Source organism: Panthera pardus, unplaced genomic scaffold (assembly GCF_024362965.1).
Source record: "Panthera pardus isolate Hobbes unplaced genomic scaffold, ASM2436296v1 HiC_scaffold_24, whole genome shotgun sequence".
In the NCBI taxonomy this organism is placed as follows: Eukaryota; Metazoa; Chordata; class Mammalia; order Carnivora; family Felidae; genus Panthera; species Panthera pardus.
In genome coordinates this window covers 74,507,098-74,532,452 of record NW_026526810.1, presented here as the reverse complement: position 1 = coordinate 74,532,452, position 25,355 = coordinate 74,507,098, and the positions used below count along the sequence as shown (strand labels likewise).

Sequence of the window (25,355 nt, the reverse complement as noted above, 5' to 3'; positions counted from 1 at the left end):
TCAGCAAATTTTTTTTGAACATTTCTTAAATGTTTTGCAATAAATGGGTCTGGTTCAATAACTTGACTCATGTTTTTCACTTTTAATTTTACACCTTGAGAAGCTCCTATTGGAGGTGAACATTCAGACCTGAAATGCTCAATTACCTCATCCACACAATAGGTTCTGGAAGGATCAACCATGTCTCAGCAAAATTCCCTCAACTCCCACTGAGAGATTGGGAAAGGGACATCCCTTAGGAACTCACAGAGTTAGTTAACAGAAACATTTTTATTTGCGGAGAAGAACAGGCTGCAACTTGTTTCTTAGGTTTTAAAATATCACTTAATAAATATGTTTGCATTTGCTTGTATATGTGTAAAGCACTTCTTAAAGGACACATAAACCAAAACAACAGTGATCACCTTTGATGGGGTGGGAACTCAAGATGTGGAATAAGGATAGAGAGTTTTTTACTGGATATTTTGTTTTTGAGAGAAAGAGAAAGAGAGAGAGAGAGAGAGAGAGAGAGAGAGAGGAGACAGCACACAAGACAGGGAGGGGCAGAGAGAGAGATTGAGAGAGAAAATCCCAAGCAGGCTTCACACTGTCAGTGCAGAGCCCAATGAGGACTCGATCCCACAAACTGTGAGATTATGACCTGAGATCATGAAATCAAGAGTTGGATGCTTAACTGACTGAACTATCTAGAAACTCTTTACTGGATATTTTTAAACATATATGTTTTTAAGCCATGTGAATACATTATCTATTCAAAGAAATTAATTTTCCTACAGAATAAAAAAAATAAAGAGAAAATTTTCACATTCACAAAACCAGCCCACTTTAAGAAGGACCCAAATGTGAGGGGTGGGGAATGACAGGAACCTAAATGGCATCTGTGACACTTGTCACTCGGGTGTTGTCCCGGGGATTCTATCACAGCCCCATAAAATCCCTAGTCTGTTAGTGGCCTTTTATGTGCCTTCTACCTTGTGTTCTGTGCGACTCAGAAAGGAGGCAGGGGAACTCGGGATGGGAAGGGAGGAGGAAACACCCCACTTTCCCTTTGATAAGGGTGGAGTCTGAAGCAGGATACATTCTTCAGCATTTTATAACTTTTTTATATCAGGCCAGAATTCTCCCCACAGATTGCACACTCCCTCCCTTCTTGGTTCAGTGTGTGCCACATTTACACATTCTTCCCAGCCACCTCAATCTCTCTTTTCTTTTCTGCCTTCAAATAAGCTTTACTTTTTTAATGAAACTTTTATTTGACTTTACTTTCAACTATCGTCTTTTGTCTCATATTGCTTTCTCAACCTAGTTCCTTGAGCTAGTAGGAATGATTCTCTCACTTCTCAATCATCTGTATTCCAGCTTCTACTTCTACTCTTTCATTGAGTCCATTTTTCTCGAAGGTCCTCACTGACTCTCAACTAAATCTAAGGGTTTTTTTTTTTTCTTTGTTATTATTCTTCTCAATCTCCCTTTTGCAGAGAACAAAGCTAATATCCATCTCACATCCCTTCTCCATCCATTTATTTAACACCCAAGAATCCTCTCTGTCCCTTCCTGGTCCCTACAGATGGGCCTATTCTTTGTTTCTGCCTTATAGCTGGGCTACAACTTGAGTCTCAGTTATCACCCCTCTTCTATTCTCTATCCTCATTTTCTCAGGGAATTCATCTATTCTCAAGACTTTATCTAGTGAATAGAGTAAAGCACATGGGGCTTGAAGACTTGCTCTATGACTTACTAGCTGGGAAGCCTAGGAAAATGATTTCGTCTCTCTGAATTCAGATTCAGCCACTCTAAAATGGGATTCATTCATTCGAATGAATTCAGTCTTTACTGAGCACTTACTATGTACCAGGCACTGTTATAAGTTCATTATATTCATTAGCATGCTTAACAGATAAATACTTCTTCCCTCACAGACCTCTCATTCAAGCAAGGGAAACAGTAAACATACTAAAACAAAAACCATAGTAAACAGAATAAAATGGTAGAATACAGTGAGAGCTGTAGAAAAAAAATAAAACAGTTCAGGGGACACCTTTTAAAAGGTGGTGAGGGTAGGCTTCCCTGAAGAAGTTGGTATTTCAGTAGACACAGAAGAGGTTAACAAAATTAGAAATGAGGGCGTCTGATGGAAAGATGCAGGCAGAGGGAACTGACAGAGGTCCTAAAGGCAGGGGCATGCCCAGCTTGTTCCTTCCTGGAACAGCAAGGAGGCCAGTGGGAATGGGGTGAAGTGACCGTGAGGAAGAGCAGTTGGAAATCAGGTCAGAGAGGAAATCAGGGGCCTCTCAATTGACAGGAACTGTTTGGGGTTTTGAGCAGAGGCATGATATGATCTGATTTATGTTTTAAAAGGATCATTCTGGCTGCTGTCTTAGAAACAGACCATAATGGGAGCAGGATGGGAGCAGACAGACCGGTTAGGAGGCTAGTGCAGTAAACCAGACAGAAGATGATGATGGTGGCTAGGACCAGAGTGGGAGCACAAGGGGGAAAAAGAAGTGGTCCATTTTGGGTAATAAAATCTATGCTGTAGGGCTGTTTGAGAATCCTATGAGAGAATTACTGCAGGGAAAGTGCCTAGTAGAAGCCTGGTACCAAGAGGATGGTTAACACCCTTGTCTACATTTGCAGGTAGAAAAGGTTCTCTGGGCCCACAGGTAGATCAAAGCTGGAATGTGATATCCTAGGTCAACTGACCTGGGGGTTGGCAGCTGCCCCACTGAAGGGGGAAGGGAGGGTAGACTGACCAAGGGTCTTAATCTTCTTTCAGCCTTTGCTTCATATGCCAACTCGGGGACAAAATTTCCAACTCCCTACAAGACACTTTCCCTTAACAGTTGTATCATATAATCAACATCAGTGTATTTATTTTTTAAATTACCTGCCTCCCCTCCACCTCAAGCCAGCTACCCATCCAAATGCTTCCTCCTGAGGAAGGAAGAGGCTGAACACTTGGCTTCATCCTTACACAATAATGGAAACAAAACGTGCTACCATTGTAAGTTGGTATTGTAGCCATTATCTGCTTAAAACATTTCTATTTACAAAAGAAGAAACAAGACCCAGAACGAAACATGATTAGCCATGGGCCACTCTAGGCTTTAATGACTGAGCAAGGCCTGGAGCCAGTTTTCTGGATCCAGCTCACTTCCTTCAACAGCCCTCCCCACCCTTGCCTGTCCCACAACACAGAAGTCCCTCAGATTGGCTGCCACAGGCCAGTATCTCTGCCCTGGTCACCATCACATTTATCATGACCTCCTTCCTGTTCCTGTCAACTAAATCTTCCAGAAAGGCTATTGGAGGCCATGGCCTACACTGCTTTTAAGTGTGGTGCCTCTGAGTTCAAATCCTTACTCTGTGATTACTAGCTATGAGGCCTAAAGCAAATTTTCTAATCTGTTCTGCCTTAGCTTCTTCACCTAAAAAAGTCCTACCTCCTATGACTTAAACAGAATAAAGCACATAAAGCTCTTATCACAGAGCCAAGCATGAAATAAGAGCCCGGGAACCATTAGTTGTTGTGGCTTACATTACTACTCACAGTAGAAGTAACTTCACTTTCAGAGAAGTTTCCATAGGTGTCTGGTGAGGAAATTCTAATTGCCTTGCTCTGGTCTTCAGGGCCTTGTAGCAACCAGGTCTATTACATATATCGGAACTTTCATTGCTTTCTGTTTAAAACCTTCCAGTCAGGACAGTTCTCTGTACCTCCCCACCCCCCATAAACATGCTCGTTCCCAGTTCCCACCTCTGTATTTTGGTTTATGCTCCTCCTGCCTGAAATACCCACTGTCCTCTCTGTCTAAATCCTGGTATACTCTTCAAAACTCCACTGAAGTTCTCGCACTTGACAAGAACGCCCCAGGCAAATCCTAACTCCACTGATATTATTTCTTCTTTCCAATACTACGGTATTTGCATGCAGTATATATTGATCACTTTCTTACTGAGAGGCATGGGAGCATTTAGTTAATAAGTATGGGTTCTAGAGCAGGTACCTGATCTCTCTCAGCCTCAGTCTCCTTAACCATACAATAGGGATGTTGTGAGGATTGAATATATAAATTCTTAGTAAAAATAATCATTAATATATGTTATGATTGTCTATTGACATTAACTCTTCCTTTGTTTTAGGCACCTTCATTTTCCTCCTCCAGGTTAGCCTGTCCATGTGTACTATACTTTTATCCAGTGTCTTAAATCACAGCTTAAATTATGGAGCTCAGTCCAGAGAATTTTGACATCTGCCTTCAAATACTTCATCTAATAGTCCATTCTAAAAGTACAGATTTATCCAAGATATCACCCCCACCTCATCTCAGAGCCCATGGATGGTACACAGTACAGAGAGCGTGGTGATCAGCCAGGGGCCTCAAAGAGGAGGAAGACTGAAGAAAAACAAGGTCTCCCCCCTAATTAGAAACATCTGGTCTATTTCTATAGGGAGCTAACATTGGGAATGGTAAGCTGTTCTCGGGTTAGAACAAACCAATCAAAAAGCAGTGAGGACAACTACAATATTCCATTCACATACTCCTGACGTACTGGTCTGTGCACGGCTGCCGTTCTGCTTTATTTCGTGTTCCATTCAAGGGGGCCCACCATTCACCAGGAGTCATGATGGGTGTCACCAATATCAACAGAGATTCCTGCACCAAGCAGCGCCACACCAAGCTAATGCACTGACAAGGGTCGTTCCTAATGATGCACATTCTGCAACAGTGCAGTGATCATTGTGCTTTTTCTTTTCTATCTTCGGGGAATCAGGATTATGAAAAATAGCTACACTTTTTATGATGGTGATGGGCAGGGGTTGACCTTTTTCCAGCATTATTTCCAAAGATCATATAGGAACTCTTTCAAGTCAAGAAGACCACCTTACCTCTATTTTTTCCCATATGGCTTCATAGTTGTCTTGGTGTTGAATATCTTGCATCAGTTTCTGAATTAAAGCAGATTTTGTGGCAGAATGGCTCTCGTTTTTCTCAGAGGATGAAGCTCTCTCCGACTTCTCATCAATGTATTTTTTCATACCAGAGAGAGGCATACACAACTCCTCATCAGAAAGAATGTCACTCAGGGGGCCAGACTCCATGCTCTCTCCCAGTGAAGAGGCTATGTCACTGGACGAGCTGGGAGACACTCTGCCTAGCCTCGTATGCTTCTTCTTGACATGGTACGTGGGGTAGATCTCAGAATCCGAATTCATTTCAGACAGTTCCCAGTCATCGATATTTTGAATGGTTTCTCCTCTGGGTTTCTGAGGCAGAAGCTTTGTTAGGTTTTCCAATTTCAGAGCTAAAACTTCTGTCTGCTTGAGGTGTGAGGGCAGTGCCAGGTATTCGTCGGAGCCATACCAGGCCTCCACGACCTGACCGTTCCTGCTGACGTGACTTGGGGAGGAGGAGTAACTTTTTTTGCTTTTGTGTTTTGAAAGAAGGGGCACTGGAGACAGGATGCTGTCTGAGCCAGCAGAAGATTCACTACTTTGAGTAAGAGGTGGTGAACTGGATGTCTCTGACCTCACTGGCAATTTAGCATCCCAACTTCTCTGGTTACACGGCTCCAGTGAGGATGTGGAAACGGAGTCTGTTTCTGGCCTCTCTGTGGCATTGGAAGTACCTGAAGGAATCCCATTCGACACTACTGAGCTCCTCATGTTTTCGGCTTGCTTGCCTGAACCGGCTCCCCGTTTGGGTGTTCGGCACAGAGGCACCTCTGCTGGGGCCTTGTGTGGCTTCTTAAGTCGAGGTTTCTCTTTATGGCAGTCACTAAGCCTCCCCAGGCTGGAGGATATTTCCTTAATGTGACTTTTGACTGTGTTCTCAAGATTCCCATCTGCAACCTTGTGCAAACACTCATATGACTGGCTGGCAGCGGACGGGCTGTTGGGGTAGGAAGACTGTAACACCAGACAAAGCTTGGATCTGTCAGGAGCTTCCACCAGAGAAGGGGTGCTTCTGCTCAACTCAGGCTTGAGATCAGCCATCTGCTTCTTTGTAACAGTGCCTTTCAGATTATTCTTAAAAGTTTCCTCTTTAAGGAAAAGCCCTCTTTTTGGCAATGTGGGCTGCGTGGGAGAGTCCTCATTATAATTAAAGCAATCTCTGATGGATCGCTTGGGAGTTGCATTTTCACAAGGCAGAGGCTGTTGGTTCTTTGCCCCAAGCTGGGAGGAGGAACTGGATTCTTGCTTCACAGCCTCAGAAGGGGGTTGTTCAGCATTTGTCAGAGCCTCCCCTGAAGATGACGTCCCGGGCATTAAGCCTGGTGGCTCCTCGACGGTAGAAGCACTGTTTTTCTCGCATCCACCTCTGTCATCTGCTGAAAGAGATACTTGCGACCTCTCCTCCCTGACTGCTTCGCTGCAGTTGGGAGGGACGGGGTCAGTAGCCACCGTGAGTAACCCAACGCTTCGGATGAGCTCGGGGAACTCCTTTTCCATCTCGCTGTAGCTCCAAGAGTCAAAGGGTTTGGTTTTGACCTGGCTAGAGGTCATGTCACCTAGGCCACCGAGCAAATCCTCACTTGGACTGTAGTCAGACAGTTCAAAAGCAGTAATACCACAATCCAGGGACAAGTAATTTTGAGAGCATTTGATAGTTAACTGTCCTGAGTCATCCACTTCTGTTAGAGAATCAAGTCGGCCCTGAAACAGACAAGGGCAACAGTTTCAGTAAATGCAACATCAATTACACTCAACTGCTGTTCAAATGAAATCTCAGCAGAGGCCACTGTAAAGGTCAAAAATGCAGCTGTCTCAATTTCTTCTGGTTTAACATACAGAAAGGCATATTAATCAATTATATTGCTTTATATAGTATCCTGTTCTTAAATATTGGATATTCCTTTAATCTGGAGAATAAAGCCTTGATAGAAATGGTCAAGGTCAAGCCAAAAATATCCATTATTGCCTTAACTTTCTATTTTAAAATAGCATACCGTTCATTGAATAATTCATTTTTTATGCAATGCCTTATGTAATGATATTCTGGGAACCAAGTAACGCTAAGAGTAAAATCTCCATGAACATCTGTTTTACCCCTTGCTATCATTCTAGCACCTACCACAGTGGTTAGCTTATAGAAGATGCCCAATAAATATTTTTAAGTGGTATAATTAATTACACTAAGTTTGACATGTTAACTACATATTTCATATATATTTGTCATATTCACAAAGCACAGGAAGGTGAACTATGATTTGCATACATCACAGAAATAGTTCAAGACCAGCTTCTGTTTGTACCCACCCTTTTGAAGGTAGACACAGGTAAACCTGGGGAAGAGTAATGAATATTAAAACCTTACCATCTCGGTCCCTGTCCTCTCTCTCTCTCTCGGCATGCATTTCTTGCCCCCACTCCCATTTGTGTGTGTTAGGTACCAAGTGCCTTTCTCCCTTGTTATTTATAATTCAAGATAGCCCAGTTTGATTTGAAACCCCCCTATGCCATCAAATAGCTTTACTAGTATTTTTAATTTTTAATCTTTAATTATGTGATTAAGGCTTTTGTGTCATCACTAATACAGTTTTCTAATATCACACAACAAACAGGGAGACTTTTGATGGATGATTAGCTGAAGACAGAAGGGCCCTGGAATCCTGTGATGCCTACCATGCTAAGTAAAGCCTGGTCTAATCTAGCCCCTTAGGAGATGAAGGAAGGAAACTAAAACATGGAGGGTCATTTATCCCTTCAGGCCTCTTTTCTCCTGGAGGAAGAACCGGGTGAGCAAACTGAAGGCAGAGGTCATGTGGCCGCTGGACCCTGTGTCCTTTCAGCCAGGTTATCCCACGATCTGGTCATTCTAGGACCTTGCACTGGTTGTTGTTGTTGTTGTTGTTGTTGTTCATTTGTTTGTTTTACTTTTGGAAATTTTCTCTCCCTTCCCACCTTCACCTTGCATTTATCTCTTACTCCCCTTACTGGTACCCACAACACTCAGATAAATACTAATAAGCCTCATTTAACTTTTCTAAGCCTCAGCTTCCTCATCTCTAAGTGGGGATGGTTGATTACTACTATTAATTTTTCATTTAATCCTCGCAATAACTTTCTTCTGGGGCCTGTACCATTGTCCCTGTTTTATATAGGAGGAGCCTAAGCCAAAAGAAGGTACGTAACTAGCATACAGCCTCACAACTAGGGGCTGAACTAGGCCTTAAATGCAGGCCTTCCGACCCTGAGTCCACACTCTGACCTCTATATCATAATTTTCTTTGATTCATTGGCTATTATTTTAAACAGACATACCCCCTCCTCCAGTTTGTTTTCCACATTGTCACTAGAGTAATCTTGACAAATTACAAATGTGATGCTTAAAGTCTTTATTTGCTTCCTGCTGCTGGGTTAAAAATCCAAACCCTTCCAAGGACAGTCATGTAGAGGACTCTTTCAAGTCACTCTCCCCTCCCTGGCTATACCAGCCGCAACGTCCTCCTTTCAGTTTTTGAACATAATGCGTTTCTTTTGCCTCAGGGCCTTTGTACATACTATTTCCTCTGTCAAGAACATTTCCCACCTACAATACCCCTTAACTAGTTTACTCTTACTCACCCCTCAAACCTCAGACCAAGCTTCACTTCTTCAAAATTCCAAACTCCCACCTAAGTCGGCATTTTTTCTTACAAGCTCTCATAAAACTATGTTGTTTTTCTTTTAAGCATTCACATCAAACTATAAATAAATACTTCTGTGATTACTTGATTAATTTGTTTCTCCACTATTTTGTAAGTACCATGAGAGTAACAAGCACATGAAAAATGGCTGACTCACCAGAACATTTGCAACATTTGGCATGGTGATGTGCATAGAGTAAGTATTCACAGATACATCTGTTGAATAAATGAATGAATGGGTGAATGATGATATTTTGGAATGTATCTCTATGCCTTCATGTAATTTCTTCCTCTGATTATGTAGTTTTAGCTGACTCCAGTGACTAAAAGCCCAAGTTTCAGAGCCAATTCTAGCTCCAACACTAATTAGCTATATGACCATCAGCCAGTAGCCTGATGTCACTAAACCTCATTTCCTTCATCTGTAAAAAACAAGTGATAAACCATGTCAAGGGCTGTTGTAAGTTTTAAAGGAGATAATATATGCAAAACACAAGTCTGGCACATGGATAGGTGCTCAATGAATGTTCACTCTTACTACTTATTATATTATTACTTTTACTGATCAAGTATATTGAGGGGGAAAGTGTCATCAAAATGAGAGGTATCCCTATGCTAAATTACATTGTACAAAATGAGTAACCATTATTAACTGCCAATCTCAACAATAATTATCTAAATGAAATTGTGTGACTTTTATGCTTCATTCCTGGACTAAGCCCATGAAATAACAAAGTCAGAAGACAGATCCACTGACAAATGAGCCAGTCAAAAAAAGTCATACTTTATGCAATTTTTAAGAGAGTAATATGGAAATTCTTATCTAAAAGCAGGGTTTGGGGTGCCTGGGTGGCTCAGTCGGTTGAGCATCTGACTTCAGCTCAGGTCATGATCTCATGCCTCGTGAGTTCAAGCCCCACGTCGGGCTCTGTGCCGACAGCTCGGAGCCTGGAGACTGCTTCTGATTCTGTGTCTCCCTCTCTCTCTGCTCCTAACCCACTCACATTCTGTCTCTGTCTCTCTCAAAAATAAATAAACATTTAAAAAATTTTTTTAAAAGCAGGGTTGTTCAGGCAACTACAGATGTTGGTGAGGATGTGGAGAAAGAGGATCTCTTTTGCACTGCTGGTGGGAATACAAACTGGTGCAGCCACTCTGGAAAACAGTAAAAATTAAAAATTAAAAATAGAACTACCCTACAACCCAGCAATTGCACTACTAGGTATTTATCCAAGGGATACAGGTGTGCTTTCTCGCATGGGCACATGCACCCCAATGTTTATAGCAGCACTAGTCAACAATAGCCAAAGTATGGAAAGAACCCAATGTCCATCAACAGATGAATGGATAAAGAAGATGTGGTGTGTGTGTGTGTGTGTGTGTGTGTGTGTGTGTGTGTAATGGAGTATTACTCAGCAATCAAAAAGAATGAAATCTTGCCATTTGCAACTACGTGGATGGAACTAGAGGGTATTATGCTAAGCGAAATTAGTCAGAGAAAGACAAATATGATATGATTTCACTCATATGAGGACTTTAAGATACAAAACAGATGAACACCAGGGAAGGGAAGCAAAAATAGTATAAAAACAGGGTGGGACAAAACATAAGAGACTCTTAAATAAAGAGAACAAACAGAGGGTTGCTGGAGGGTTGCTGGAGGGTTGCTGGAGGGGGGATGCTCAAAATGGGTAAGGGGTATTAAGGAATCTACTCCTGAAATCATTGTTACACTATATGCTAACTAACTCACATATAAATTAAAAAACAAATTAATTAATAAGCTAAACAATAAATAAATAAAAGCAAGGATGTATTTTTAAATTTTTTAATTCAGTACTCAGAACTTATTCCTTCACAAAATTAGTATTATTAATGATAGTTAAGTTCCCAAGCTATCCCATAAGTTGGTATTTAAATTACTAACTAGTTGAAATTTGCATTATTTTCTATCATTTGTGTCATGAAAGTACAGCACTGCAGCTACTTCAGTGAGGTTAAAGAGGTTTTAAGTAAAAGTGTTTCTTTGATGGGTAGAGAAAAACAAATTTGAGAGTTCAGGTAAAAATTAGACCCTTACAAGTGTCAGGCGCCTGTTTCTGGCCATGTAAGAATGCTGCAGCCCTGGGAAAGTATTTGGTCTCCATTTTGAGATACTGTCTTAAGTATCTTAAGATCAGGGAGACTGTTATGCTCAAAAATAACTGGTAGTCAAGAAATATTAGATGAATATATGGCATGAAACCACATCTCAGATAACAGGGTATGGCTGCCTTTTCCTAAGTCTTCCCCTAGAGATCCCTTCCTTAGCCAGTCCTTTGTTTGGAAAAGAAAATGCCATACTCAAAGACACTTAGTGCTCCAAAGGGAAGCCTCTCCCGTCCTGTTCCCAACCAGGCCAAGATTTCTGTCATGGCTGAGTGTCACTCAGGGGTAACTATTTTTAATAATGCTGCACTTTTAATGTGAAAAAAAAAATCCCCCCCGAACAACAAAACAAAAAACAGCATATAGAGTATCCATTTCATACCCTAAAGACCAAATGATAAGCATGTACCTGAGGTATTTTTTAAACACAGTTTGTTACTAAGAACATTCTTCAAAAGTACTTTTTCTAGATTTCACCATGCAGAGGGCATTTTTTTAAAGTTCTCTGAAGTATCTCAGAGCAGATGAATAATGAGTTTCATTTCCTAAAATATTGCTTAGTAATACTAATATTTTTAGCCCCACTGCTTTCTTCTGGACCAGTCGTCCCAGACAGTTTTCTAATGTGTGTAATTAATAGCCTCGGGTGGATAGGGAGGTGGGGAAGAATGAGCGTTGTTTTTACTGTCCTTTTTTCTTCAGAGATATCACATTTAATTGCGTAGTGCCGTGAGTTTTGTCATGGGTGCCTAGCAATGTCTAAGCTCGAATATACCTCCATTTCATATGCTATGAAGCAGTTTCTCAGATGAAGCTTATGTTTTGTGGAGATGGTAATGTATTCACTTTATTGATGGATAATTTATTCACTTTATTGCTGGCTTCTATCTGGTTTCAGACATCAAGGAAACCCTTCCCCTGCCCCCAGTTGAAAACAAAAAATTTTGCTTTGTTCCTCACCTATGATTAACTGAAGCTCTTCCAAATGTCTTCTTAGACCTTTTCTTTTTATACAACTGCATTTTGCTACCAATGAATATGAGATTTAATACTCATAATTTAGAGATTTGAATATCTCCCTATTAAAAAGCCCCCAAAGTTATATCAGTGTCCATGGTCACATCAGGGTTAGTTTTGTGCCCTTATTCAGAGTTCTTACTGAGAAGAGAGTTTGAAATAGAATTTACTGGTTTTAACCATGGGTACAGTAAAAAAAAATTATATGCCCCTCCTTCCCCTTCCTCCTCTAATCTCACTACATGCTGTTTGTTATGCTTCAACTACCAACATATAAAGTCACAGACCTCTTACTGGTGGGCAAGAGGAAAACACACAGGAATAAATTCAAAGAGTCTCTATTTTCTACAGGCTAAAATTATGAGTCAAATGATTAATTTCCAAGATTGATCCTATTCCACCAACCTAAAATAGTATCTCCGTCTTCTATCCCTAAAGCAGTGATTATCTTCATTATTTAATTCAACTTAACCCATCAGATTTTTATATACAGTGATTCTAATAAGGTGCTGTGGTTGATAGAGATGATTATAATCCAGTACCAACACTCATGAAGTTCAGATCTAGCGTATACTTTGTCATTATATAAATTGACCTGTGACAAGTGCTCATAGAACACAAAGGGTGATGGTGTGTGTGCTCTGGAAGGATAAATGCACTCCCACAGAGAGGGTTAAGTATCATTTAGGTAAAGTGCTTGCCACACCATCTGGTTTAATCACTGTTTGCTATTGTGTTAATATTATTAATAGTTACCACTACTGGTGTGATTTTACCTCAACCTCAGTTATGTCATCTGTAAGATGGATACAAGAGTATCATCTGTAAAATAAGAATACTGGGACCATCCCTGCCTGCCCTCTGGAACTGTTTGAGGCTCTAACAAAATTATGAAGGTGATTCCTAACAGGTCTCATTCATCTCTGACTGCCTACTGCCTTACAGATAGTAGGAAATCAATAAGTATTTAGGGGAGGTAGAAAGGAAAGTGGGAAGGAAGGGAGGGACAGAGGAGAGAGGGAGGAAAGAATCACTATTATTATAACAGAGATTGATTAAGAGGTAGTTTTCTTTGTTCTATTTATTCCTAGATTTATGCCCTGAGGTAGTCACTTAACCTCTCTTAGATTCAATTTTTCCCATCTATAAAATGGAACTATTTTTAATATCTCTTACCTTCCTTACTAAATGAAACAATAAATATAAAGTTTTTATCAAAGTATCTGAAATATAAAAAATTTCAGTACAACACATTTTTACACAATGTTGTAAAAATTGCCCTGTTCTTTTTATTTGTTTACTTGATTGGTTTTATCTTTTTTTTTTTTTTTTAATTTTTTTCTCAACATTTATTTATTTTTGGGACAGAGAGAGACAGAGCATGAACGGGGGAGGGGCAGAGAGAGAGGGAGACACAGAATCGGAAACAGGCTCCAGGCTCTGAGCCATCAGCCCAGAGCCTGACGCGGGGCTCGAACTCACGGACTGCGAGATCGTGACCTGGCTGAAGTCGGACGCCCAACCGACTGCGCCACCCAGGCGCCCCGATTGGTTTTATCTTAATACAACATTTGTTAATTTGTTTTCAAATTTGGTCTGCTTCATATTTAAATACAAGAATGAAACTTAACATTTTGTTTTTGCAAAGACAGAAAAGAGAGAACTTGCCACTTTTTCAGCTTCCCAACTTATCCTCTAATATGGCTCAGAAACTCAACTGACTTACAAAAAGAGAAAAAAAATTCACTTTCACTGGAAGGACATCTACTATTCCAGGTCATCAGCCTGTTTTATGCCATTTCCTTCTTCATTCTAGAAATCTTCCACAGCTGACTTTATTCTGATGAAGCTTAGAATTTTAACCCAATTCTCTTCCCATTTTTCACAGTCCCAGTGTGCTTGCTGGCAGAAACAAATAAAACTAAGCAGTCTTTGAAATGGTCTCATGGAATTCACACTAGAGGCACAAACAAATAGGATCAGGTATCCATTGTTTTGGGAAGGATGGTAATGGAAACAGTGCTTCAATTCATAGAAAAATGTCAACAAAGCCGATGGCTGAGAATCCACTGTTCCTTTATCCCTCACACAACATATTCTTGCATATTTAGGACAGAACTAAAGAATTCCAAATATGAAAATGCACTAAATTGTTTCCAATCAAATATGTAAATAACTGTTGAGCTCACATTGCGAGAACCATAATGGATTCTACTTAGTATAAACTTGAAACATAAAACAGTGGCCAGTGACAATTAGTTAGCCTCAATGGCTTTTTCATCATTACCTGGGCTACCCTTCATGAATGACACAAATACATGATGAAAGTATTCCACAAAACAACAACAATGATAACAATAAATCCTAGAACACTGCTCTATCCCCCACTCAACAACAAAGAGTTGGTGATTAGTAAATGTTTATTTAATGAATAAATAAATATATAAAGGGAACTGGTTTGATCCAATAATTTCTAATGCCCCCTCTAGTAGTAGAAAGTAGGCAGATCTGATGACTGATCAATACTGGATGTTAGAGCCAGCAGAACACATAAGGAGGAAAACCAACAACAAAAATATATAGATTGAAGATGGCAGGTAGATTTCTAAAGAGCTCTTCAGAATTTAGAAAAATCTTTCCCAACTCTCATCTCTACCTCATTACATATACCTCATGAATACCAGATTTAGGGCAAAGTTGGACAGTTTGGGATTCTTAATAGCCTCTCAGGACCACAAGAGTCCCAATCAAGGACCACCTAGGGATCGCACCGGGGAGGGATGGCATCTGGGCACTAACACACACACCAACGGATCACCTTATGATTAAAACAGGGCTCTACTGAAGTTGGTATCACCTCCCCCACTGCCTTGATGGCAGCAAAAGCTGAATGAAAACAAAGAACACGACATAAAGCTAGAGGTGAGCCTAGGAGATTTGGATTCTCATAAACTTCCAGGGCCTTCAGGGAATTTGCTACAGCAAGAGCATCATCATGAAAACAATAATCAACAAGTATAAATCATTTATGAGAATAAGCACAAACTTGTTTTGTTGTTGTTGATATTGCTGGAGACACTGAAACATTAATACTAAATTATGCAACACTCATTATAAGACCTGTTAATCTTACTTATTTATGTGTCTTGTAAACCTCTATAATATATATTTTCCACAAAACCAAAGGTAGAGCACTAAACTGGATGTCAAGAGCCAAGGAATTATATACATGTATATGCACACATTCTATGATTCTACACACCATATCTATCTACACACACAAACACACACACACACACACACACACACACACACACACACACACACACACCACAGCCCCTGCTTAGCACAATGCTTTGCTCTCATACATATGTCAATTTTATTTGGAGTTAGGAGAGTTTACTTGGATTAAAATTCACAGTCTTCATTCTTAAGCCATGCATCAAAAGTGACAGCAATAAGCTCTTTAAAATACCCTTAATATGAGTACAAAAAAATACAAATATATTGGTTGTGTAAAATTCTGAAACCCATTTGACTTCTTACATCCAGAATGACTTTTTTTAAAGCGTGAATTTAATCATGTCAATTCCCCAAACTCTTTTTCTTTCCCTAAAATATATTCTAATTCTTTTAATACGAGTTTTAGTATGACTTTTCATCTTCATAATCTGACCTCTGCTTACCTAATAGGTAATCCTGGTCCCTTAAACTTTTTGCTCCAATCCTTTCTATAGCTCTCTGAGACTGTCATTCTTTCTCTTACTTCTGGATCTTTGATGATGCCATTCTTTTTGCCTGGAAGATTTTCTACCTTTGTTACCCAGTCTAATACTGCTTCTCCTTTAGGTCCAACCTGGGACTTCCCTGTCTGAATTAGGTTCCCCTTTTCTATCTTCCAGTAGCAATATGTAGACTTAATCACAATCTGCCTTTAATGTCTGTCCTTCTGTCTCTATCCCCTACTAGACCACTTGAGGGAAAAGACCACATTTTGATCACTATTATACTCTTAGCACCTAGTGCTTAGCATATAGTAAGTGCTCAATAAATATTTATCAAATAACTGAATGGGGAGCAAGAAGCCAGGTGAGTACCAACAACTGTGGGTGGTATCTGGGCAAACCATCAGGTATGAATTAACTCTGGTCTAAAGCTTTATTCACATTAAAAGTACCCTAGCCTCCAGTCACTATACCTAGATTCAAAGCCCAGCTCAGGCCCTGATTATTTACCTACGAGAAGTTCCTATCCCACATCTCTGAGCCGAGAACATTCTTCAAATGGTCACACGTGATGACACATGACTTGGCTTCACATACCCACCTCATTTGTCTCTTCGGAGAAAGCCTGCAGAATGTCCGTCTGCCTGGTGTAGTTGCCATTGGCGTCCTGCAGACCCTGTAGGATGCGCTCCCGCAGGACCAGCACCGAGACTCGGAGCTGATGCCAGAGGAGCTGCACGGCGTGGATGTCCACAATCACGTTCACCGAGTAGGACAGCAGCTTCAGGGAGAACTCTGTTTCAAGGAGGGCATGGATTTGCTCAACATGATCAGAAATATCTTCGCAAATGTCCTGTAAAGAAAAACAAAATACATGAAGGCTATTTTCCCTTAACCTAGGGACAGTGGTGGCTGGGGGGGGGGGGGGGGGGGGGCGTGATAAAAAAAAGTCACTCCTTCACTTAACACCAATTGCCAGGGCCAACAGGTCTGGTAAACTGCGGGTTGGGTAACTTGCCTTTATTTTTTTTTAATTTTTTAAATTATTTTTTTAATTATTTTTTAAATATAAGTTATTGTCAAGTTAGCTAACATACAGTGTATACAGTGTGCTCTTGGTTTCGGGGGTAGATTCCTGTGATTCATTGCTTACATACAACACCCAGTGCTCATTCCAACAAGTACCCTCCTCAATGCCCATCACCCACTTTCCTCTCCCCCACCCTCCCCCATCAGTCCTCAGTTTGTTCTCTGTATTTGAGTGTCTTATGGTTTGCCTCCCTCCCTCTCTGTTTGTAACTATTTCTCCCCCTTCCCTTTCCCCATGGTCTCCTGTTAAGTTTCTCAAGTTCCACATATGAGGGAAAACATATGATACCTGTCTTTCTCTGACTGACTTATTTCACTTAGCATTATACCCTCCAGTTCCATCCATGTTGTTGCAAATGGAAGGATTTTACTCTTTCTCGTTGCCAGCTAGTATTCAATCATATATAAAAAACACATCTTCTTTATCCATTCATCAGTTGATGGACATTTTTTTTAATGTTTACTTTTGAAAGAGAGCGACAGAGCATGAGCAGTGGAGGGGCAGAGAGAAAGGGAGACGCAGAATCCAAAGCAGGCTCCAGGCTCTGAGCTGTCAGCACAGAGCCCGATGTGGGGCTCGAACCCACAAACTGTGAGATCATGACCTGAACTGAAGTCGGATGCTTAACTGACTGAGCCACCCAGGTGCCCCTATTGATGGTCATTTAACTTGCCTTTATTTAATATCAGATACATAGCTGCAGGCTGTATTCTTGGCCACTGGACCTTCAGTACATGCAGGTAAGTTGATCTTTTTCTAAACCACAAAAATGCTACTATTCTTTCAGATTCAACTCTTTCAGATTGAAAGTTCAGCCAAGGTAAGAGGTCACCTCATAAATCTGCTCTCTATTCTCTTTAGTTACTGTTTGTTTGTGATCCTGGCAAGGGAGCCAACAGCTGATCTCTTTGCTAGTGGCGAGTTCCTCCGAGCACACAGTGTTTCAGGAGAGAGGCATCATCCAGACAGGTAGCAGGGAGAAACGTGGGCTAGAATTGTGCACTTCATAGGAACACCCAACCATGCTCAAGAAGCCATGGGGTCTTTGATGTAAGGGACAATTGTCACATTCCCACAACAACAGATTTTCATCTTTAAATTCATAATGAGTATCTAAATTTCAACCCACACTTTGTAATCAGAATCACTTTTTTAAAACCTTTTTATTTGATTATAGTTGACACACAATGTCACATTAGTTTCAGGTATGCAACATAGTGATTCAAATTCTCTAAACTTTATGCTATGCTCCCTGCAAGTATAGCTACCATCTGTCACCATACAACACTATTACAATATCATTGACTATATTCCCTATGCTGTGTCTTTTATCCCTGTGATACTTATTCATTCCATAACTGGAAGCCTGTATCTCCCACTCTTCTTCCCCCATTTTGTCCACCCCCCATCCTCCCCTTCGCTCTGGAAACCATCAATTTATTCTCTATATTTATAGTTCTGACAGAGAAAGAAAGTCAGAAAAATCCCAAGGACAAAAAAGACAAAATATGGCTGTGTTTTTAAGACCTGGACATTTTAAATAAAAACCTTACTAAATCAAAGTTTCAATCTCCTCCACACATACTATTAGGTAGGCAGATTTGGTGCCGGATATGTCACTTGTCCTTACAATTTCCCAAATTTCAATTGTGCTGTCAGAGGCTGGCAGCACAAAATGGGTAGCATCAATGGTAATATTTACTCGAGCAATTTGAGTCCATTAAGCATCAAAAGGATGAACATGTCAGCTAAAGTACTCAGTGACTCATGTTTAGTTATGCATCAGTGATTTTTTTAAATGGGACTTTTATTTATGATTTTTATTAAGGCTAAAATGTAGGATAACATTTGAGGTCTGAGCCCTATCATGACTATCCAAACAGTCAGTCTAGCTGGAAACATAACTTTTCAATTTCATATAATTCAATTACTCGTTTTTAAAGAAAAACTGAAATGGAATCTGTATTTAATGTGTAATAGTAGGCAAAAAAAATCTATTGAAGAATGACATAAAATTGTGCTGAATTTTTAATAAAAATTATTGTAAAACTCCAATAAGTGCTCCAATATTATTTCTTGAAACTCAAGAACTAATTGGTGATACTTATGTAAATTGGTGGTAATAATTTGAAATAGATTAAAAGTTTAAACAGACTTTGGAATCCTAATTAGGTAAAGTTCTGACTAATGTGGCCCATGAGCACATGCAGTCCAAAAAAGATTTGGTGTAAAAATCACATTACCTCATCAACCAGTACATGGAAACCACTCAAAGCCAGATTAGCCAGTCTCTGCTGGCCTTCAGCACATCAGGGCAGGCCTCTAACTGCTATCATCAAATAGTCCATACTGCCTGGGATCTCAACAGATGCCTCCTTGGAGCATTTACTCCAGTTATTTCCCACACTTCTTATTCTTGATACCTCAACCACCACCCCAGAGTAAATGTCCTGTATCCTTTGCCCTCTTAGGATGCTCATTTCCATGTAGTACTGTGTTACCTTGGGGAACTCCCTTCCTCCCACTGCTGATCTCTTACAAACACTGTGCACTTTCCTGGCTAATACTCCCAGTCCATTGTATAAGAATTTCTCCATAACTTTTTCACAGAATAGTACATGTATCTCCTGCTCTTACCCAAACGTGACTCTGTCCCGGGTTCCTGCTTCCCCCACTGCTATCCCATTGAAGTCTATTCCTTCTCCCAGCCCTCACCTGAGATATGGGGGAAGGGCAAGCCTCACTGCTTCTTTACACTTTCTGATCATTAGTCTTTTGCCCTCATACTAACACCCTTTGTTTCTACTAGGTGTCTACTCTCTGCTATGCCTTCCCATCTTCCTTCTTCATTGCTATTACCTATATTCTCTTGCACTCCTCACACTGAAGAACGCATGTGGTTCAGTTTTCCTCTCCATATTGAGCAGACCATTACCTGAGGTAATGTTTACACTGATGAACCAACCAACACCCTTGCCTCAAGTTTCCTTTACTCCACAACCCTTAAGACCTTCATGACTACTCCATTAGGACAACTCTGCCATATCTCTATTCTGGACCTTGTCACCACTCTACCTGTGGAACAGTATCAGAAAGTCTCCTATGCCCCCAAACTCTCTTTGTCTTTTTCACTCCCATTCTCCCACTACAGGTGTTCTCCAACCTCATCTAGGCCACCAGCCCCTTCCACCCCTTTTTCTCATAAACCACCCTTTCCTGCAAAGCCTCTATAGTGATCACTTCAACCACTCCCTTGGCAGTGTTTTCCACTTTCTCACATTCTTGATTTCCTCACTTGGATTTGTTAATATCAGTCTCCTGGGCCCTACTATGATCCTGCTGATTCAGAATACATTATATACCTAGGACAGGAAAAGGTTTGGGTAACTATTATGCCACCTGCTCAGAATAGCCAAAGAGTCATTTCTCAACCACCCCACTTCCACCTTCCCATATAATATGTTATATACAGTCTTGGCACCATCAAAACAACATGCCATCACTCCTCTTACACATCATTTGGTTCCTTCATGATGAATGTAGGAATTTAGTCAGACCCAGGCCATGGTCAAGATTGCCAGGCAACTATCCAGGGGAAACAATGTATAAGGGGCACTAAAGCATCAACAGTGCCAGTTAACTAAGGTCTTCACACCCTCCTCCTTACATATCTGTGAAATAGAAATTACCCCTGTTCCTACAGAAACAGATGGGCCCTGAGAGAAAGAAACACTATCCCCACAAGAGCTCACCTCTCTCTATTGAGTATTTTCGCAATGTGCACATGCAGTGTCTGCTGAAATTTTGAAACTAAATAATGCACGGCATGGTACAACTTTCTGGGGTCTATTCATTTATTTAATCATTTGTATGCCCTCTACTCTGTCACCAGGTGTCTGGTTTGACAAAATTACATGCACACACAAACTGTAGAACAAGAATTCCAGATGTATGTGTAGGGTGTGTGTGTGTGTGTGTGTGTGTGTGTGTGTGTGTGAAAGTATGTACACCCTCCCCCAAACATAAAACTAATACTTGGAATATTCGATGAGAGGTTTGTTGAGAGAAAGAACTGAGTGATTCTGAATCTGTACTTACTTTTTAATGATATAAAATCTGCTTTCCTCTGTCCCTCTACATAAATGTCAACCAAACATTTAAAGAATAATCAGTTTGAAGCTTCTAAGCCTTAGACCCTTAACTATTGCCAATTTGCCATATGTTTATATGAAAGAAGCTGAATATTATTGACATTCTGTTTATTTTAATGCAGTCAGATAACTAGGTATTAGAAACTTTTAAAAAGGATTTGCTAAATGGCTTCCTTCCAGCAGAGACTGTTTGGAATTAAAAGGCTCTGAGAGATCTGACCTGTTGGAGGCCCTATGGGCACTAAATTAGCAAGGTGAAGAGGAAGCATTTGAGGTGGGGTCGGGGGGAGTGGAGGGTCAGACCAGAGTCCCACTGATGCATATAAAGAATCACTAGTGTTCAGCCTTGACTGGACATGTGACTCAAGTAGATAGCAACTGGAGACTGGACTCAACTCACATGGCCAAACTGCTCAGCATATAACAAACTTTTGAGCACTGCAGTGCTACTTGCTAGAAAAAAAGTTAGTAATTTTAGATTCACAAATTTTTAGGAAGACAAAAAGAAACAATCCCTTCCGGTTCAGGACTGTATACACACACACACACACACATACACACACACACGTCTTAAAGATGTATAAGCAAAAATATTTCTCTCCATCTGCTTACTGAGAGCATTAACACTAACATTAACATTATACAATGAGAGATGTCAAATTTAACATGGCAATGACTGGTTAAGCTGATTTGGTGACTAAAATTCATAACAAATGTTAATGTTTGATTTCAGGTTCTTTCCTATTTCTATAGAGGGTGTTAGTAGGCAGAAACCTGAGTGTCTGTAAAGGAGATAAGATCAAGAAGGGGATGAGGACGTTGAAGACTGTATGAGTGACAGCCATGGAACCCTTTCCAGATTCAAAGGGAGAGATGATTCCCAAATATGCCTCACTTGGGACAAGGTGACCATGGACAGACACACCAGTCCAGACTTCTATCACTCTAAAACCCCAAATTCAGTCTCTTTCCCTTAAAGGCAGCTCTCATCCATAGTATGCCATGTCCACAGAGAGCTAGAGGACTCTGGGACTGTGTGGAGGTAGGAGAAAAGCAGATCCAGAGAAAGGCAGCAAAGGATACCAAGACAAACCATTAACCTTCAGAAGTTTGCCTGTCCTGTTCTCTTATGAACAAATGAAAAAAAATCATCTAACTTCCTATGAATATGGTGAAAAAATGCTGTTTCATATAATTTGTGAAGATTTTATCATCATCATCATAATGTAGCTTCATTTCCAGAGTGTATATTTTGGTTGATGAATGTTCTCCCCAACTAGTCGATTGGTTCCCCGGCACCTCTTCATATAATCAGTGCCTATCAGTAAGTTGGGCACTCAAGAATTTTGACAATCAGGATCTTACTTCAACATACTGACAATAAACAAAAACTTGAGTAGATAGAATTGTTTAGTTTTACTTTTCAATATCATCAATTGGTATCAATTGCTTTAGCTACATATAAGCTCCCATGACTCTACATCAATATATTATTCCCTTATATCTTTTCCTCTGAGAAAAGATATTCTCCATCAAGCCCATTTAGTTGACTCGATCAACAGATGTATCAAAGAATAACAAAATTTTAAGTTTAGGGTAGTTTTTAAATGTTCTTGTTCAAACAATAACATTTGTTTTTAGAGATCCTTAAAATGTCCCTGTAACGACCCATAATTATCAAGGATAGAAGAATAGTGTCTTTAGAAATCAGTCACTTCTGTTTTTTCAGTGAATGTGCTGGGGATATAAAGTTGAATAAGGCCAGGGCTTGCCCCCCTACCCCAGAGTTCCTTGCCTGGTAGGAAGGAGCATGTAACCAGAAGCCATAGTTGGGAAGGTAAGTATTCACAGAGGGTACACAAATGAGGAGGAAATGACTGTGCCCAAGGAGGCAAGGAGGAAAGGGACAAGAAAGCTTTTCTAAGGAAGTAAAGTTTGGGTCTTCAAGGAGACCAGGAAGGTGAGGTGGAGAAGGGCATTCCAGGGAGTAGAAGATGTCAATGTGGTCGCCCTAAATATGGACCCAGGGTTTGGCACTGATTTTTCTTAGTCATGGCATATTAGACACAACTCATAAAAGAACACAATTTATTTCATCAAAATATAAAACTTCTACTCTGTGAAAGGTATTTTTAAGGAAAAGATAAGTTACTTGGAAAATATTTGCAAATCACCTATTCAATAAAGGATTTATATCCAGAATACCCTAACTCCCTCTGATCTATGGGAGATATATTCAAGATCCCCAGTGTATGCCTGAAACAAAAGATCATACTGAAATCTATATATACTCTGTTTTCCCCCTATATATACATACCATGATACATATACATGATAAAGTTTAATTTATAACTTAGGCACAGTAAGAAACTAATAATAACTAATAATAAAATAAAACAATAGTAACAATGTACTGTAATAAAGGTTATATGAATATGGCCTCTTTCTCTCTCCCTCTCTTTCAAAATATCTTATTGTACAGTTCTCACCCTTCTTCCTATGATGTGAGGTGATAAAAAACCTATGTGATGAGATGAAGTGAGGTGAATGACATAGGCATTGTGATGTAGCATCAGGCTACTATTGACCTTTTGACGATACGTCAGAAGGAGGATCATCTGCTTCCAGACTACTATTGAGCACAGATAAGTGGGAGCTACTATATATAAAGAATTATCAAAACTCAACAGTAAGAAAAAACCCAATATAATTACACCATGGGCAAAGACATGGACAAACGCTTGACCTAAAGTGGGTATAATGATGGTAAAAAAGCACATGAAAAAGAACTTTCAGCCTCATCTAGCCATTAGAGAAATGCAAATTAAAACCACAGTGAGATACCTGTATGCATGTATACTTGTATACATTTTTTTTAAATTTTTTTTTAACATTTTATTTATTTTTGAGACAGGGAGAGACAGAGCATGAACAGGGGAGGGGCAGAGAGAGAGGGAGACACAGAATCCGAAACAGGCTCCAGGCTCTGAGCTGTCAGCACAGAGCCCGACGCGGGGCTCGAACTCACGGACCGCGAGATCATGACCTGAGACGAAGTCGGCCACCCAACGGACTGAGCCACCCAGGCGCCCCTATATTTTTAAAATGGATACAATAAAAAATAACAAGTGCTCAGAAGTGCCAGAGCAACTGACACTCTCCTACACTGCTAGTGGAATGCAAAAGGGTACAGGCACTCTGGAAAACAGTTTAGCCGTTTCCTATGAAGTTAGACATACGCTTACCTTACAACCCAGCAATCCCACTCCTGAGTGGTTTGCCTTAGAGAGATAAAAACTTAGGCACATACACAAAAGAAAAGAAGCTACTCATAATCACCAAAACCTAAATGTCCTTCAGTGGTAAATAGATAAACAAATTACAATTACGCCACGTCTATATAATACACAACAAGTAGGGGAAAAACTATTGATACATGTAACAATTTGTATAAATCTCAAAGGCATTATGCTAAGTGAAAGAAGCCGGTCTCAAAAGATTGCATGCTATATAATTTCATTTATACGACATTCTCTGAAGAAAATTATAGTGATGAAGAATACATTAGTGGTTTCCAGGCACTGGGGTTGGGAGAGCATGACTATAAACTGAGAGCATAGGGGAGTTTTGGGGTGATAGAATTGTTCTGTATTCTGACTGTGGAGATGGTTATATGAATCTCCAAATGGGTTAAAATTTGTAGAACTGTACAAAAAAGAACTGTACCAAAAAGAAAGTCAATGTTGCTGTATGATCATTTTTAAAATAATGAAAGAAAAGAAAACCGGTTTATAGTCTCTTAGTAAAATGCATATAAAAATTAATTTCGGGTCACACATTCCCTTCAGATTCTTGGAAATTATAAAGAACACACTCATTACACGGCACTATTATCTACATCCCTGATTCCACAACTTCCACATTATTTCCTGTCAAGTATAAAAGAAAATGAGACTAATGTAGAGCCCATCTCAAAGTGAACTAAACCAAATGGCAGTGGTTAACAATATATCTTCAAAGTTGCATCAAGACTTTTTCCTTAGACATGACTGTGTTCACGTGGGAAAGTGACGTTCTTCATTTTGTTTAATCCACACACAGCACAGTAGTCTCTGTGGCATTCAATTACTCACAGAATATGATGCATTGAATACATTATGTTGCCAACTGCCCGCTTTACTCAACCTTCTTGACACCTGTGGTCTCAGAATTGCAGCTGCTGCCACCTGTCTGAAACAGGAATCTCCTGTGGTTTACTTAAGCAGCTCACATAAACACTGACCTGAGGCTGGAGTTTACAAATAAACTCCAGCTGGTTGGGTGCTTTTATTTTATTTTTATTTTATTTTATTTTTTAATTTATTAACTTATTTTGAGAGAGAGAGCATGAGTGGGAAGAGGGACAGAGAGAGAGAGAGGGAGAGAGAGTCCCAAGCAGGCTGCACTGCCAGCGGGGCCTGAACCCACGAACTGTGAGATCATGACCTGAGCCTAAATCAAGAGTCAGACACTTAAGCAAGTGAGCTACCCAGGCACCCCTGGGTGTTTTTCTTTTAATTTACTTGTGTGTTTACATAAGAGAGTTGTGTGTTT

General features: G+C 40.1%; 1 protein-coding gene across 6 annotated transcripts in view; it reads right to left on the bottom strand.

Annotated features, from left to right (window-relative positions):
* Positions 1 to 25,355, bottom strand: part of AKAP6 (A-kinase anchoring protein 6) — a 492,371-nt gene that overhangs the window by 271,701 nt on the left and 195,315 nt on the right. For all 6 annotated transcript variants that reach the window (XM_019428105.2, XM_019428101.2, XM_019428107.2 and 3 more), the window contains 2 exons: positions 16,123 to 16,374; positions 4,892 to 6,658 (listed from right to left, as the gene is read on the bottom strand). In XM_019428105.2, the coding sequence (XP_019283650.2) occupies positions 4,892 to 6,658; positions 16,123 to 16,374 (2,019 nt within the window). The remainder of the gene's footprint in view (positions 1 to 4,891; positions 6,659 to 16,122; positions 16,375 to 25,355) is intronic.